The 17257-nt window shown below is 40.5% G+C and overlaps 1 protein-coding gene across 1 annotated transcript in view; it reads left to right on the plus strand.

The window, feature by feature from the left end:
• The first annotated feature begins 2216 nt into the window (after nucleotides 1-2216).
• LOC311222318 (multidrug resistance-associated protein 1-like) overlaps nucleotides 2217-17257 on the plus strand; it is a 35205-nt gene continuing 20164 nt past the window's right edge. Inside the window, exons 1-11 of the mRNA XM_084306552.1 lie at nucleotides 2217-2268; nucleotides 3681-3742; nucleotides 6358-6502; nucleotides 6873-7036; nucleotides 8088-8265; nucleotides 11635-11889; nucleotides 13229-13294; nucleotides 13913-14050; nucleotides 15423-15569; nucleotides 16724-16808; nucleotides 16922-16988. Coding sequence (XP_084162678.1) covers nucleotides 2227-2268; nucleotides 3681-3742; nucleotides 6358-6502; nucleotides 6873-7036; nucleotides 8088-8265; nucleotides 11635-11889; nucleotides 13229-13294; nucleotides 13913-14050; nucleotides 15423-15569; nucleotides 16724-16808; nucleotides 16922-16988 — 1349 coding nt within the window. The 5' untranslated portion in view covers nucleotides 2217-2226. The remainder of the gene's footprint in view (nucleotides 2269-3680; nucleotides 3743-6357; nucleotides 6503-6872; nucleotides 7037-8087; nucleotides 8266-11634; nucleotides 11890-13228; nucleotides 13295-13912; nucleotides 14051-15422; nucleotides 15570-16723; nucleotides 16809-16921; nucleotides 16989-17257) is intronic.

Raw genomic sequence — 17257 nt, forward strand, 5'->3', positions numbered from 1 at the left:
GGGAAATCTTAATGGCACAGGAGCGGTCTGTCCCCACGTGCCCAAAGACGAGCTGGCGGGGAAGAAGACCGGCCTGGCTGAACAGAGAATTGTGGCTTGAGCTTAGGAGAAAAAAGAGGGTTTATAATCTTTGGAAAAGTGGACAGGCCACTAGGGAGGACTATAAGGATGTTGCGAGGCTGTGCAGGGACAAAATTAGAAAGGCCAAAGCTCATCTGGAGCTCAATCTGGCTACTGCCGTTAAAGATAACAAAAAATGTTTTTATAAATACATCAGCACAAAAAGGAGGACTAAGGAGAATCTCCATCCTTTACTGGATGCGGGGGGAAACCTAGTTACAAGAGATGAGGAAAAGGCGGAGGTGCTTAATGCCTTCTTCGCCTCAGTCTTTAGCGGCAATACCGGTTGTTCTCTGGATACCCAGTACCCTGAGCTGGTGGAAGGGGATGGGGAGCAGGATGTGGCCCTCACTATCCGCGAAGAACTGGTTGGTGACCTGCTACGGCACTTGGATGTGCACAAGTCGATGGGGCCGGATGGGATCCACCCAAGGGTACTGAGAGAACTGGCAGAGGAGCTGGCCAAGCCCCTTACCATCATTTATCAGCAGTCCTGGCTATCGGGGGAGGTCCCAGTTGACTGGCGGCTCGCAAACGTGACGCCCATCTACAAGAAGGGCCGGAGGGCAGACCCGGGAAACTACAGGCCTGTCAGTTTGACCTCAGTGCCAGGGAAGCTCATGGAGCAGATCCTCCTGAGAGTCATCACGCAGCACTTGCAGGGCGAGCAGGCGATCAGGCCCAGTCAGCATGGGTTTGTGAAAGGCAGGTCATGCCTGATGAACCTGATCTCCTTCTATGACAGAGTGACGCGCTGGGTGGGTGAGGGAAAGGCTGTGGATGTGGTCTACCTTGACTTCAGCAAGGCTTTTGACACCATCTCCCACAGCATTCTCCTCAAGAAACTGGCTGCTCTTGACTTGGACTGGCGCACGCTTCGTTGGGTTAGAAACTGGCTGGATAGCCGGGCCCAAAGAGTCGTGGTGAATGGAGTCAAGTCCAGCTGGAGGCCAGTCACTAGTGGCGTCCCCCAGGGCTCGGTGCTGGGGCCGGTCCTCTTTAATATCTTCATCGATGATCTGGACGAGGGCATCGAGTGCACCCTCAGTAAGTTCGCAGATGACGCCAAGTTAGGTGCGTGTGTCGATCTGCTTGAGGATAGGAAGGCTCTGCAGGAGGATCTGGATAGGCTGCACCGATGGGCTGAGGTCAACTGCATGAAGTTCAACAAGGCCAAGTGCCGGGTCCTGCACCTGGGGCGCAATAACCCCAAGCAGAGCTACAGACTGGGAGAGGAATGGTTGGAGAGCTGCCAGGCAGAGAAGGACCTGGGAGTGATGGTGGATAGTCGGCTGAATATGAGCCAGCAGTGTGCTCAGGTGGCCAAGAAGGCCAACGGCATCCTGGCTTGTATCAGGAACAGTGTGACCAGCAGGGCTAGGGAGGTGATCGTCCCCCTGTACTCGGCCGCACCTCGAGTGCTGTGTTCAGTTCAGTTTTGGGCCCCTCGCTACAAGAAGGACATGGAGGTGCTTGAGCGGGTGCAGAGAAGGGCGACGAAGCTGGTGAGGGGCCTGCAGAACAAGTCCTACGAGGAGCGGCTGAGGGAGCTGGGCTTGTTCAGCCTGGAGAAGAGGAGGCTCAGGGGCGACCTTATTGCTCTCTATGGGTACCTCAAGGGAGGCTGTAGCGAGGTGGGGGTTGGTTTGTTCTCCCACGTGCCTGGTGACAGGACGAGGGGGAATGGGCTTAAGTTGAGCCAGGGGAGTTTTAGGTTGGATGTTAGGAAGAACTTCTTTACCGAAAGGGTTGTTAGGCATTGGAACAGGCTGCCCAGGGAAGTGGTGGAGTCACCATCCCTGGAAGTCTTTAAAAGACATTTAGATGTAGAGCTTAGGGATATGGTTTAGTGGGGACTGTTAGTGTTAGGTCAGAGGTTGGACTCGATGATCTTGAGGTCTCTTCCAACCTAGAAATTCTGTCGTTCTGTGATTTTAAACTCATGTTGTCACTCATACCACCAAACAACCTTGCACGGCATTACATGTTCCTCTCCCCCCCCCGCCTTCCGATAGGTCAAGCCCTGAAGCCCCGAGCAGGGGCGGAGGCGGCGGAGGCAGCAGCGCCCGCCCTGTCCCCGCCCAGTGTGCGCGGGGCAGCCCGGCCATGGCCGGCAGTTACGAGCGGCTGAGCCCGAGCGGGGAGAAGGTGGGGGCGGCCGGGCGGGCCGGGCCGGTTCAGCACAGCCTAGCCCAGCCCAGCCGTGGGGGAGCTGCCGCCGTGGGACGAGGGGGAGGCAGCGGGAGGGAGTCGTGAGGAGGGCGGCGGAGGGGCGTAGTCGTGACGGGGTTTGGTGCAGGTGTCCCCGCAGCCCCGTGCTAACACGCAGTTAACAGGGACTGTGTTGCACCACAGGCGTCCTGGGACGTATCCTGTGAATTCATACGAGGTCTCTAGGCCGGGGATTTGCTCACTTTTTTTTTTTTTTTTTTTTTTTTTAGTCTTTCTTAAGGAAGTAGGAGCTTTGCCTTGGATAGAAATAGGAGCAGGATTTGACCAGAAAATGTTCGTGCCCAAGGCTTCTTTAATAGTAAAAGACGGCATTTCAGGCAAGCAGTGCTGCGTGAATATAAAATCCCGAAGTTGCCATGATCTGTGACGAATATTTACATCTGATAGCGAAGGGCAAGTAGGCGCACAAGGAGATATGCTTGTTACAGAAGGAGCATGTACATTTTCCTTACGTACTGGTTTCCTGGATTATCATTCAGTCGTTTTTCACCGAAAGTGCAAGAACAATTGTATTTTCCACATTTTTTCAATATAGGATCTCAGATCACCGGCAGCGTTTTTCATAGGTGGTTTCTTCACACCACCTACCGAAAAGAACTGTAACTGCACCTCCTGTTAGAAATTAGTTCAAGGTGTTGCTGAATTACTGAGGGACGGAAGTTACGCCCTAGGGGTGCTAAAGGCTTCTTGGGTGTGGGTACAAATACCTCAGGCAGCGCGGGACAGTGCATGCTTGTTTTCCTGTATTGCCTTTATCTCCAGTAGGATATGAACAGGCAGCAGTACATGATCCTAATACTCTTCTCTCTTCCTTCACCTGTACAGTACACGTTAGAAGTACTTCATCTCTTAATGTCTGAAAGGAGGTTGCTTTTCTTTAGATATTAGCAGTTGATCGCTTCCAGTAGCCAGGATTTCAAATAGGGGAAGAATAAATCAAGATTTTAACCCTCAAAATTTAAGGAACGCTTGCTTATATTGGGCATGGTTTACTGTTGGTGTAATACTCTGGAGTGTGTATAAACAGTGCAATATCAAGCTTAAGTGATGGTTAATTATCGTCTCACTGCAAGTTGAGTTGTGAAATTTATTAAGTCATGAAACGGAAGATCTCTCATTCTCCATACCTTGTGTTAGAATTTATTGGTGGGAGCAGGAACCAAAACAAACAAACAACAAAAAAGCAATGTTAAGTGTAGGCAGTGTTGTAGATTAGAATTAAATAGCTCCTAAGAACTATTAAGGAATACTAAGAGGGAAAAAAGTTCTTTAGTCTTTCAAGTAACATGCCTTTTTTTTTTTTCCCTTTTTTTTTTTTTTTTAAACAGAAATGCAGCCCTGAGGAAAATGCTTTTTGCCTCAGTAAATTAACATATGCCTGGTTTAGCAGGTAAGAACTTAATAAGTAGCTTGTTAAAGTTCATTGATAAATTCTGAATTACAGAGCTTGCACATTCCACGCTGTCATTCAGGCTTTATCCATAGCTTGAGACTGAGATTGCTGTTAAATTTTTATACAAAAATCAAAGTTTACCATTTTTAGAGATCATACTATTTTTTGATAGCACAGCATTCTTTTTGTGATAGAAACTACTTTTAGCCACAGGATTTAAGTGCCCCAAATAGGCTATTTTTTATTTATTATTTCTCCTTTGTAAAGTTTGGCAATAGACAAAAAATAAAGCAAGGTTTTCTTTGTGCTTTTTATAGTGACATAACAATTTGCTAGATCTCCAGGAACAAATACTCAGTGGTACATTTAAGGTGTTTTTAAAATAGCTGACTTCATATTTGTCTTCCTCCCTTGTTTACGTCAGGCCGTACATCATTACAGTAGATCACCTGTTTAAGAAGACCAGGAGAGTCCCTCTGCTTCTTAAGATTTTTTCCACTGAAAAATAGGAACTAAAAGTTCAGCTGTATGAAGTCATGCGTCTTCCAGTCACTTAATACTTTGGATGGTATTTCAAACAATCTCGTGTTATGAATGAGTAATAGTCAGAAGATGTAACAGTTTTCTTTTTTTTTTTTCCAAATCATTTAAGCCAGACCTATATGAACATTTTAAGTGAGAAAAAGTATTTTAGGAGTATGGTAACTATGGCTTGCTTTATTCAACATTATTATTTTTAAGCAAAAACTGAAAATGGTATCTGCACTTAATAAGCTGAGACAAAACAATCAGATTATTTAAAGCACTGGGAGTATTTGGTTACCTTCAACAGGGCTGGAGTTCAAGAGTACACCATTTTCAGAGTAGCTGTGGTTGTTACCAGTCTTTCTGTACCATACCAAAGTATGCAGTCTACTGAGTACAGTACATTCATATAATATTTATTTGTTTATGTCATAATGTTAACCCAAATGTCCAATATGGGACATTTGTGTTTTTTGGTTTTGTTTTTTAACAAAACATTGTGTTTTTTAACCAGTTCCACAATGTTTAACGAAAAGAAGGGAGTGGGCTGGGGTGTTAAGATTTCAGTTCTGCTCAGTTAGAGCTTGGTTTACGATGAAATAGGTTACTGGATGCAACTAAATTAATACTGTAAATATTATATATGATCCCTCTTCCCAAGCAGAAGCAAACAAGAGTAATAAATTGTTAAACTCACCTTCAGTGCTTGCAATCTAAATGAAAAAGTCTCAAATTAATTGTTATATAATAAACATGTAATGCCATATTATGTTTCCTCAGCATTCATGCAATGCAGAGATTGCACTGTGAAGGGCATTTGGTAAATCAGTTTACCAAATAGCTGGAGGCAGCAGTGGTTTTTAGCACTGAGATGAATAGCCAATGTCATTCTGCATAACTTAAGTATTAATTGGTCTGCTTTCCTCATCTTCTCAAAAGCTGGTGCTCATAGTACAAGGCAGTGTTGTTTTTGCCTAAATTTATCAAGTGTAGGACAAATACGCTTTGTCTTTGATGTTACAGTTTCAGTAGAAAGGAGGCCCATATGGATAGTGAGGTCCATCCCCACTAGAATTTTGTTACTTCCAACAAAAGTTTCTGAATCTTACTCTGCATACTGTGCTAAGCACAATGGCACACACATTAACACGAAGCCCAGCACTGGCACTGATTGGCACAGAAGTCTGCACTGGATGCACGCTCTAGAGAAGATGGACACTGCATCTGCATTTCAGCCCTCAGGGACGAAAATCACCACCAGCCTAAAAGCATTACAGCTGCCACTGACAGGAAACACTCCTGTGTCCGTGTATGTGTCTCTTGCTGCTTCCCAGATGTTTGGGGCTTTCTTTAAGGTGCATAAGATTGTCCACATTAGTCCTGCTGCATTTTTTCCATCTCAGGAATGGGATGGCAAGTTCTCTGAAATCTGTCCTGCCTGTCAAAAAATACAGGTCAACAGTTATTCTTTGAAATGGAATTCTTGTAGCTTGTTCATCAGCCCTATTTTGCTACTTTTAAGACTGATTTCACGTCTTTTTAACAATAAAGTGAGTAACAGCACTTTGCTGAAACAAAATTTTAATACATGAAGATCTGCAGTAAGGAAACTTCCATCATACTTGTGCTGAACCCCAGCAGTTTAAGGTTGTTACTTTGGTTAGAAGTGAGTCACAACATAATGCAATCTGAGAATTAAAAAAAATAAGATTTAATTCCCAGTTATAGTAGTAACTGTGTAATGGTGCTACACAGGTTTGTGAAATACTGTATTTTCCTGTAGAGAAATGTGGGATCAGAAATGTAGACAGACTTTGAAGTAAAAAGTTTACTCAGTCTGTTTGGGACCTTCTTACTTCAGGTAAATTTCAGTATATTTAAGGTGACTGTAAGTATGTTCCAGTGTTAGGCTGTAGCCTTTATAAGATTACATATATTATTTTGAATATGGAGTTTATTTATATACCCAAAATGATATCCTTAACTTTTTGAGTTTGTATGTCTGTGTTTTTTTTTTTTTTTTTTTTTTCTCTGTATTTCATGCTGTCTAAATTCGTTGTTTGCTTTTTTGTTTGTTTGTTTTTCAGGCTAATATCTATAGGCTATAAAAAACCATTGGAGAGGGATGACCTGTTTGAGCTGAATGAAAGTGATTCACCATACAGCGTGTGTCCTAACTTTGAAAAGCAATGGAGGAAAGAAATCCAAAAGTCTGCTGCAGGATTGATGGCGGTGATAATTAAGAACAGCTAACATTTTTTTCAACCTTAGACATAAAGTTCTTAAAAGTCTAAGTTTTTTGACCTGTGACAATCATTTGAGGATTAAATTATTTTCTGATTTTGTAGGGCTTCTAGACAACCCTAGAAACAATATTTTTCCTTTCCTAAAAGATTTCTAGCCAGACTACATAAAACCACAGTTCATTTCTTACCACAGTTTTTCTTCAGTCCTGACTATAGGAAATGTGCTTCTTCAGAACATAAGTACAAACATGACTTGAAATGGACACTTTATGTTTCATATGTTATATTTGTAGGTGGGGTAGAGGGATGAAATCATTTCATTTGTTAATTATCTACATATTTTTGTAATCTTGCAGGCTTCTTACATCAAAAGAATGCTATGCAAAAGCAAGACAACGAGTTTCCATAAGCAATCTTTGATTTTGCCACTATGGCAAACATTTAAATTTTTATTGATTAAAGTTGCTTTTCTAAAAGTTGCAGCTGACATTCTGCCTTTCATGAGTTCACAAATAATGAAGTAAGTTGTTAATGTGTTTTACTGTATGTTTAAAGATGATTAGTAATAATAAAGGGTTACTGGTATTAAAACCAAACTAAGCAACAGCTTAGATGTGTAAAGATGGGGTGTTTTTTTTTGTGTTTTATTTTTTTTCCTTCAGTGATTATCTGTAAATGATCTAATGAGGGAAAGCTCAAAGTGATCAGTTTATTGACTGACAGACTGAGATAAAAGCAATATAAACTCATTTCCACAATATTTAAGTGTTAAATATAGTTAAATACAAAATCAAATATTAAAAAAAAAAAAAAAACAAAAGAAAAAAAAGTGAAGTGCTGAGATATTTAACTTTCCTGCTTTTTGTTAATATTTTTGTGTCTCTACTTTTACAAAAAAAAAAATAAAAAAATTAAATGTACAACAATGTCTATAGTTCCAAGGTTTCTGGGAAAACTGTGGTAACTCTCTTCTAATGTTATTAATATCATAAGGTGGATGGATATTATGCTTAACAGAAAAGTATAAAGAATTTATCTTGTGCTTTTATAAAGAAAACTAATAACGAACAGAATTATTGTTAACTTCCATACCCTGTGTCAGGGAAATTCTGTTGTATCCTGGGATGCTGAACAAACCTGTTGACCTGTTTCAAGATCTGTTTGAAGATACCACAGTTGCTGGTTATTTAAGATAAACTTTTGCTAACACCAACATAAGAATTAATTTTCCTTCAGATTTATTTTCTCACTTTTGTAGTTGGTAGGTGCAGCCTTTGTGACTTCACAATTAAAATGCTCTGTTTTTTTTTCTTTTGTGCTGTTCTTTATTTGTACTGCATTGCCAGCGAAGTCAGCACTAGCCAATTAATTTTTAGAATAGTGTTTGATAATTTTTTCTAGGCTAACAAATAGTAAAACACTATTTTTAATGTGGTTTGTCTTCATGACATGCCTGGATGCAAAATGGATTTAATTAAACAAGTTGCCAGTATGTCAATTTAGTGAACTTTATATTGTTGGTTGTTGACTATGTGCACAGAGTCTAAAATTTTATTTTGCTTCATTTACAGGTCAATGATAACTCTAAGTGAAAATCACCCTAGTTCATATGGAAGTGGATATGGCTACGCTATTGCCCTTTTTTTTGTAGCTTTCTCACAAACTCTCCTACATCAGCTATACCAGCGTAACAATATGCTTACTGCAGTCAAAATCAAGACTGCCGTTGTTGGCCTGCTATACAAAAAGGTAATCATGCATTCTGTTTTCTTTTGAAACAAACAAAAAAAATAAATTAAAATAAGCTTCTCAGCATGATCAAAACCAAAGATACTATAAACTGGTGACAGGCTTACAGATTGACCTTATATTGTGATGATTTTTATGCATAAGAATTTGTAATTTCAACAGCATTTCTCTTCAGATGCTCCAATCTTGCAGTTAAATTCTTTTTTCAGCAACCTGTTACAAGCTGAGCTCTTCCTATTTTTATTAGATTTAGTTTGGATATAAGGAAGAAATCTTTCACAAAGAGGGTGGTGTGACACTGGAATAGGTTGTCCAGGGAAGTTGTGTGACCCATCACTGGAAGTGTTCAGTGTTGGGTAGTATGGGGCTTTGAGCAACTGGATCTAGAGAAAGATGTCCCTGCCATGGGCAGGTTGAACTTGATAATTCTTACGGGTCCTTTTCAACCCAAATGGTTCTATGATTATGGGATAATTTCCCCAAATTTACTGAATGACATAGGAAAATATTTCAGGCTAGAATTACAGAGAAAAAGCAAGGATGTATGTGATCACAGCTTTTGCTGTACAGTCGAAGTGAATATAACAAACTGAAGTTTGCCACTTTGTCTCCTCTGGAGGTTGAATTTTTTCTCCTTGATTTAAATGAAACTGATTTTCACTTGATTTGAATGTGCAGTAGGTTAACTGCTGTATAAATCTATGTGTAACTTACATTACCTGCAGTATTTCTTATTAAAGTTGAGATTATTACTAACTGTGAGAGAGGAAAGTGCTCATAATGTAATATTGAAGGTATCTGTGTGTGACCTACAAAACATTAAAATGTTTAGAATGCTGTTACTGTATAGCATAGAATCATAGAATATCCTGAGTTGGAAGGGACCCTTAAGGATCATCAAGTCCAACTCTTGACACCGCACAGGTCTACCCAAAAGTTCAGACCATGTGCCTAAGTGCACAGTCCAATCTCTTCTTAAATTCAGACAGGCTCGGTGCAGTGACCACTTCCCTGGGGAGCCTGTTCCAGTGTGCAACCACCCTCTCAGTGAAGAACCCCCTCCTGACGTCCAGCCTAAATTTCCCCTGCCTCAGCTTAACCCCGTTCCCGCGGGTCCTGTCACTAGTGTTAATGGAGAAAAGGTCTCCTGCCTCTCGACATCCCCTTACGAGGAAGTTGTAGACTGTGATGAGGTCTCCCCTCAGCCTCCTCTTCTCCAGGCTGAACAGGCCCAGTGATCTCAGCCGTTCCTCGTACGTCTTCCCCTCCAGGCCTTTCACCATCTTCGTAGCCCTCCTCTGGACACTCTCCAACAGTTTCATGTCCTTTTTATACTGTGGTGCCCAGAACTGCACACAGTACTCGAGGTGAGGCCGCACCAGCGCAGAGTAGAGCAGGACAATCACCTCCCTTGACCTACTAGCGATGCCGTGCTTGATGCACCCCAGGACACGATTGGCCCTCCTGGCTGCCAGGGCACACTGCTGGCTCATATTCAACTTGCTGTCTACCACGACCCCCAGATCCCTCTCTTCCAGGCTGCTCTCCAGCGTCTCATCGCCCAGTCTGTACATGCAGCCAGGGTTTCCCCGTCCCAGGTGCAGGACCCGGCACTTGCTCTTATTGAACTTCATGCGGATGGTGATCGCCCAGCTCTCCAACCTGTCCAGATCCCTCTGTAAGGCCTTTACGCCCTCATTTGAGTCTACAACTCCTCCAAGTTTGGTGTCATCAGCAAACTTGCTCAAAATACCCTCTATTCCTACATCCAGATCGTTTATAAAAATATTGAAAAGTACCGGCCCTAAAATGGAGCCTTGAGGGACCCCACTGGTGACCGCCCGCCAGCCTGACGCAGCCCCATTTACCATAACCCTTTGGGCCCTGCCCATTAGCCAATTGCTCACCCATCGTATGATGTTTTTATTTAGCTGTATGGTGGACATTTTGTCCAGTAGGATCCTATGGGAAACCGTGTCAAAAGCCTTGCTGAAGTCCAAAAAAAATCACATCAGCTGGTTTCCCTTGGTCCACCATACGGGTGATCTTATCATAAAAGGAAATCAGGTTAGTTAGGCAGGACCTACCCTTCACAAACCCATGCTGGCTGGGACCAATGACTGCTTTGTCCCCCAGGTGCGCCTCAATAAGTTCGAGAACCATCTTCTCCATGATTTTACCAGGCACTGACGTGAGACTGACAGGCCTGTAATTGCTAGGGTCTTCTTTCTGACCCTTCTTGAAAATTGGCACAACATTTGCCAGCTTCCAGTCTACCGGGACCTCTCCAAATTCCCAGGATCGTTGAAAAATAATTGAGAGAGGTTCCGCGATGACGTCCGCCAGCTCTTTCAGCACCCGGGGATGAATCCCATCCGGACCCATGGACTTGTAGGGATCCAGGTGGAGTAGCAAATCCCACACACGTTCAGGGTCGGTTGGGAGTTTGTCATCCCCACCGTCCCGGCCCTCCAGCTCAGGGCACCCTGGGTCCCGAAGCATATGAGATGAAGCTGTTTTCTCAGTGCTGCACCTTTAATTCACTCTGTTACAAACACAACACATTGGTATTTTTACTGCAGTATTTGACAACGAAGGAAATGTTAAGGAAGACAAGACATAATCCCAATCTGAAGTAAAGTAGCCAATTTAAAATGCAATCGTTTTTTCCTCAAGGTATTCAAATAAACCTTTTGGCATGGCCTTTTCAGGTATTTTCTGAACCACTACGCAGCATTTCACTTGTCAGCTGCAACTCAGGAAAATGGAGGAATTCTTTCTCTCATGTCATGTGTGAGGATGTGTCAGTACATCAAGTCATGAACAGGGGAATATAGTATGAGGCTGCAACTAGAGTGGGCATGTCATCTGGCAAGTTTCCACAGCTACAGGTCAGAGAGATAGCTTGGTCCTCTCTCTGAATAGAGTCAGTGAATATCAGATCAGGTTGAGTTTTGCACGTGGAATGGATGGTGGAGTGAGTTGCTGCAGCACCGTCTAGTTTTGTGCAGGAATTCAGGTGATACAGTGGAAAAATGTGAGTCACAGCAAGAGTGTGCGTGTGATCTGGCTGGGTATCAGTCCTCAGACACCTGGACATGTGGTGTCAGCCCGCTGCACTTGTGCTTGCTGTGAAGCCTGTTGCTTCCTGCACTTGGAAGATCCAAGCTAGCCCAAAGCTGAGCCTTTCTGAGCTCTCTTTGTGCTATGGTGTCCTCTTTATTTACCATGAGGAGTTGCAAGTTTGTTTCGCTGAGTTCAGCTTTGCTTTACTATTTATCATCCCTTCTTTTAGCTTTTCCTGGGAAGTTAAACCCATCAAAATTGTTGATTTTTGCAACTTTTACCCTCTCTATTTTCTGGTTGCAGGCCTTAACTTTAGCAAATTCTTCACGACGAAAGTATACAACTGGGGAAATTGTGAACCTGATGTCGGCAGATGCTCAGCAACTCATGGAGCTAACTGTAAACATCAACCTGTTATGGTCAGCACCTTTTCAGATCATCGTGGCTGTTGTCTTTCTCTGGAAAGAACTTGGCTCCTCTGCTCTAGCAGGTGTAGCAGTGCTTCTTTTGGTTATACCTATAAATGCACTTATTGCAGCCAAAGTAAAAAGTCTGAAGGTGAGACATTTAAACAGACATGGTAAGGAGAGGTTTAATTGTCGTAATGCAGAAATGAAGGAGGGGGGGGGGGTTAAAATTATGCAGGCATAGGAATTATATTGGCACATCAAAATTAAAACCAAAACAATAAACAACCCAATGTTGTAGCTGTTTTCCACTAGAGGGGAAAGTGGGGGAGCATAACTTCAGTAAGAAAGCAATATGTTTCATAGCTAAACTACTATTTAGATTGCATACCTAAATTTTCATTATACTGAAACAATACATTTGTATTAGTAAAAATTGCTATATGACTCAATTTAGGAGCAGTTATGTTTTTGCATATTACATGAGTTAATTCTATTAAATAAGGGATTTTGTAGGATTATGGCCCTCTTTCACTTCTATTATTTAGGCTAAGCAGCTCTCTCAACCTCAGGAGAGTATGTTATGTTTATGAGAATTCCCACAGAGGTACTATATGTGTTCCTGCTTCTTTCCTGCTTCTCTTATGCTACGGTTCTCTTGCATGCATTGCATATTACTTTAACTGACAATTTCACAAGGTCCACTGGAACAAACACTACAGCCCTAAGCTTTGCATTACTATCAAGGCAAATACCTGTCTGACTTATTCTGCCTTTGATAGTGCAGCATGCAGTGAAGACTCTTCTACAGATCCATAGATTTTTTTGTAAGGCTGTGATAGTAGAGACATCACAGTAAGAAAAGCCCTCACCTCTTTTGAAGATGCAGCTGGTATGCATATACTTAGATTCCTACTAAGATGTCAGAGAGAAAAGAAGTACTGAAGTGTTTTCCTGAACACCCTGGGAACTGGAAGCCTGATAGGTCCTTCCAGTACCTAAAGGGGGCCTACAGGAAAGATGGGGAGTGTCTTTATGAGGGAGTATACTGATAGGACAAGGAGTAACAGCTTTAAATGAAAAGAGGGTAAATTTAGATTAGATATTAGGAAAAAATATTTATAATTGAAGTGGTGAGGTACTGGAACAGGCTGCCCAGAGAAGCTGTGGATGCCCCATCCCTGGAAGTGTTCAAGGCCAGGCTGGTTGGGGCTTTGGGCAACCTGGTCTGGTGAGAGGTGACCCTGCTGATAGCAAGGGGTGGCATAGAACTAGGTGATCTTGAGGTCTCTTCCAACCTAGAAATTCTGTGATTCTGTGATTCTGTGATATGATTTACATATATATCTGAAAATGATATAATTGCAGTGCTAGTGTGTTTTTCAGCAAGGCAAAAGTACTGTAAAACATAATTATTACCTAAATATACTGCATATTTTCTTTCCTTTTTTTGTCACTGAAAAATGAAAATATTGCTGTCTTTTAACCAGAAAAGTCAAATGAGATATTCAGATCAACGAGTCAAGCTACTAAGTGAAATGTTACATGGAATAAAGGTAATGCCACAACTAATAAGGTGTGGTGTTTGGTTTGGTTTGGTTTTGTTAACTTGTGAAGACTGAAAACAAGTTATTTAAAAAAAATAGGGTTCTGTGAATAATCTTTCAGACAATATTGATAGAAGCTTATAAAGAGGACATTTTAACATAATGTGCTTAAAGTTTTTTTTTTTGAAAGATATTTAATGGTTTAATATTATTTGAAAAACTTTATCTGTGATGCCTTAATTTTAGTACATTTTTATTAGAATGTAAAATGTGTTAGTAGATGTCTGAAAACCTTTAGCAGACTAAAATTTTGGTATGTAAAGAAAACACTTCTAAAAGTTGCCTAGTTTTAATCGTTATTTATACAATTCTGAAATAAAACAACTCATCATTTATGATGCATAGGAATATGTTGAAATGTGTAGAATTAAGGGGGACTAGAGCATTCTTTCCATAAGAATAACCTAAGTTTCAGCTACCTGAGCTCATACTTATATTTGTAAAACATTAAAGTTCTTATAGTTTGGTGTTTTTGTATATTTGAAAATGACATTTGGAGCTTAAGCTTATTTTGTGAAGCACGATCACTATTTTATTCAAAAACTTGTTTTTGTTTGATTTGTCTAGATCCTCAAACTTTATGCATGGGAACCTTCATACCAAAGGAAGGTCATGAACATTAGAGAACGTGAAGTGGATGTTTTGAAGTCATCTGGCTATCTGACGACTTACTCCATGCTAACATTGACATGTATCCCTTTCATGGTTCGTTTCATTAAAATATTCATTCATGCAAGACTCTTGTATTTCCAGTTGCTTTAGTAGCTCACAATGTTTGCTCACAAACATTGCCTCACAGTATCTTAAAAATATTATTAACGCAATATATCTGAAGTCACAGGTTCTAATATTAATTATACGACTGGAGAGCAACAAGACAAAGATTATGGATTGAGTAACCTTTTAAAGACTTCTGCTAGAAAGTGAGAAATCAAATTTATGTCTTCTGAATCTCATTTCACTGTTTTAATTGCACTTTATCTGTTGCATAGAAATAACTATTTTCTTTATACTTCTGATTTAAGGGAGTGTATTTTCAATCTGAAATTTTTAGCAAACCCTTCTCAAACACTAAACCTCTAAATAAATGGAAAAGAAAAACAAAAACAAAAAACACATAACAACAACAAAAAGACAACCATGAGCTGAATTCATCCTAGCTTTGTTTCAGTGGAATTGTATCAGGAAGCCATTCATGTCTTTGGATCTTTAAATATCTCTGTTAAACTTCATTGGAAAGTAAATGGATCAAACTGGATTTTTCATTATGGATAAATGACCACTCTTAACTTTAGTTACACAGACTGGAATATTCTGATGCTTAACTCACAATATGTGAGTTAAGTGAGGATGAATATTCCTTAGGTATGGTGAGATGGCATTAGGCATTAAGGCCATCCGGTTTGTAACCTTGATAACTGAAATACTTGAAGCAGTGAGTAAGAAAAAATCACAAAATTAAGTGCAGTGAAATAATCAAATTATTATTTAGGACTTTCATAGGACTCCTAGTTTAGGACTCCTGTTTTAGTTCAAAACTCCTCCTAAACTCAAGAAATGGCACATGAGACCCCATAGGACAGGTTCTTAACTTTAAGTGTTTCTGGGTAGTTCTGAAGGCTCGAGTATCTGCTGCGTAGTAGCCCATCTTATTCTCTGATGACTATACATTTTTTTGAAAAAAAAAAAAATAAATCCAGGTAGTAGAAATAAAGATATCTGCAGTAAATAATTTTACTTTATGACCAATATCATACAGACAGCAAAAAGAAAAAAATGTGAATTTGCTGAAATGTCAGCATGAAATGTCATGTCTAAGTGTTTTCGAAATGAAGAAATCAATTCCTGAGATAGGAAAATTATTTAATAGTTTCATGCACGTCCAGTTGGGTCAACCCCAGTGGCCAAGTATTTCAGCACTCAACATTGCAACCATGAAATAATTTCCAAGTGCAGCAAATGCAGAGAAGTCCCTGTTTATATGTGAAGCAGAAATGGAATTCCACATCTTTCAAATGCAAACAAAATAGACTTTATTTATAATGTGATTTTTCTTTTCATTTTTTGATTTTAAAAGGTCTCATTGGCTACATTTGGAGTCTTCTTTTATCTGGACAAAGAGAACGTTTTAACAGCAACTAAAGTTTTTACATCTATTACTTTATTTAACATACTGCGACTGCCTTTGTTTGATTTGCCATCTGTGATCTCTGCTGTGGCCCAGGTAAGCATATTATGACTAAGGGCAGTAAAAGGCTGATGTTTATTCTGTCTTCTTGTCCTTCTCTGGTGTTTCATCTATATCTAGGAATGATTAAGTCATTCAGTTATTTTAAGTTACACTTTACTAAGATGAAACTGCACAGTATTTTTACAGAAGGGGAAGCATGAAGGCTGTTTAAAGGATGACTCAGTTTTTTAACTAGAATGATAATGGGGTGGAACAGTTGATTGCGACTGAGCTTTCAACTTCTGGCTTTTCTTCCTTGCTTGAGCTAAAATCATCTGCTTTTACTCAACTTCTCCTCTTTGCAGTTCCCAGTGAAAAGTGGGACCAGTTTGGGCCACATCTTTTTTAAATAACTCAAACATTGTTACATGTTGGAGCCCTTGGTACCAAGTAGGGGAGGCCCAATGTGGCCTCTGCATTACTGTTTTTCACTAGTCACTGCTGAAAGAATTAGAGAAAAAAGAAGTAGAGCTGCTGAGGGCATTCCATCAGCAACCTTCAGCCCTAATGGTGTACTAGTAGGGATATTATATGGATTGGGAATTGTTAGCTTTTAAGGCTTTATTAGAGGTACATTATAGGAGCTGCCCATGAATGTACTCTGTCACAGCTTTTTTACAACCCAGCTTTTTGTAAGGATGGGTAGCACTGTGAACAGGTACTCATCCTGATGTGACTTCATTTATGGTCAGCATACTGTAAGATCAAAAACTTGTCTTTTCCTAAGGTTGAGTTCTATTAGCTTAAAAAATTAGCACAAGTGTAAATTCAGCTCATTTTATGTCACAGTACATTTGCACTCACAGTAAAATACTGTGTTTGAAAACAATCTAATCAGAAGAACTAGCCATTCAAGGATTAACTGTATATTTTAACATTGGATAGGTCAAGCGTGCTCTGTTATTTTATAGTTACCTGGCAGCGTAGATCCTGGGGGAGAGGGAGGTGAACGCTTGCTTATGGCTTCATTTACCCTGAACACCAATTTTTGTCTACCTTTAATTAGGACAAGGAATATGTCTTTTCATACTGTCCAGAGTTTTTTTTTTTTGTTGGTTTATTTTTTGTTTGATTGTTTTTTGTTTTTGTTTTTAAGTATTATTTAAGAATTTAGGTAGCACAGGTTGTGCTGTATGTTCATCTTGCAGACCAAGGTTTCTCTGAGACGTTTAGAGGATTTTCTGTGTGCTGAGGATCTTAACCCTGAGGATGTTAATACAAGCTACAGTGGAAGTAAGCTGCAGTTACTCATTTTTAATTGCTCATTAGTTTAAATGGGTGATCATTAAGAACCTCAACTGAGGGGATGGATTAGCAACTGTGTTCTTTTTCCTTTACTGCAACAGATCATGCTGTTGGGTTTATTGGTGCTTCTTTCCGCTGGGAGAAAAATGGCCTGCCAATCTTAAAAAAGTAAGATATTTATTCATTACTTTTTATGAGCTCTTTCAGCAGAGTGTGACATCTATAAAGATTTTCAGGGTTAGGACTAGTTCATGATGAAGACACCAGAAAGAACACACACTGTTATTTGCAGAGTATCCCATGTGATCAGCGTGCTCTGGAAAGTCAAATCTGACCTGGACTCCCTCATGCTCTAAGAGGAACCACATAGCATATGGTTCTGCAACATAGCACTCCTATTGTTTCACACTTCAGTTTGCACAAGGAAGGTTTAAGTT

Source organism: Netta rufina, assembly GCF_964035555.1.
Source record: "Netta rufina genome assembly, chromosome: 1".
Classification (NCBI taxonomy): domain Eukaryota; kingdom Metazoa; phylum Chordata; class Aves; order Anseriformes; family Anatidae; genus Netta; species Netta rufina.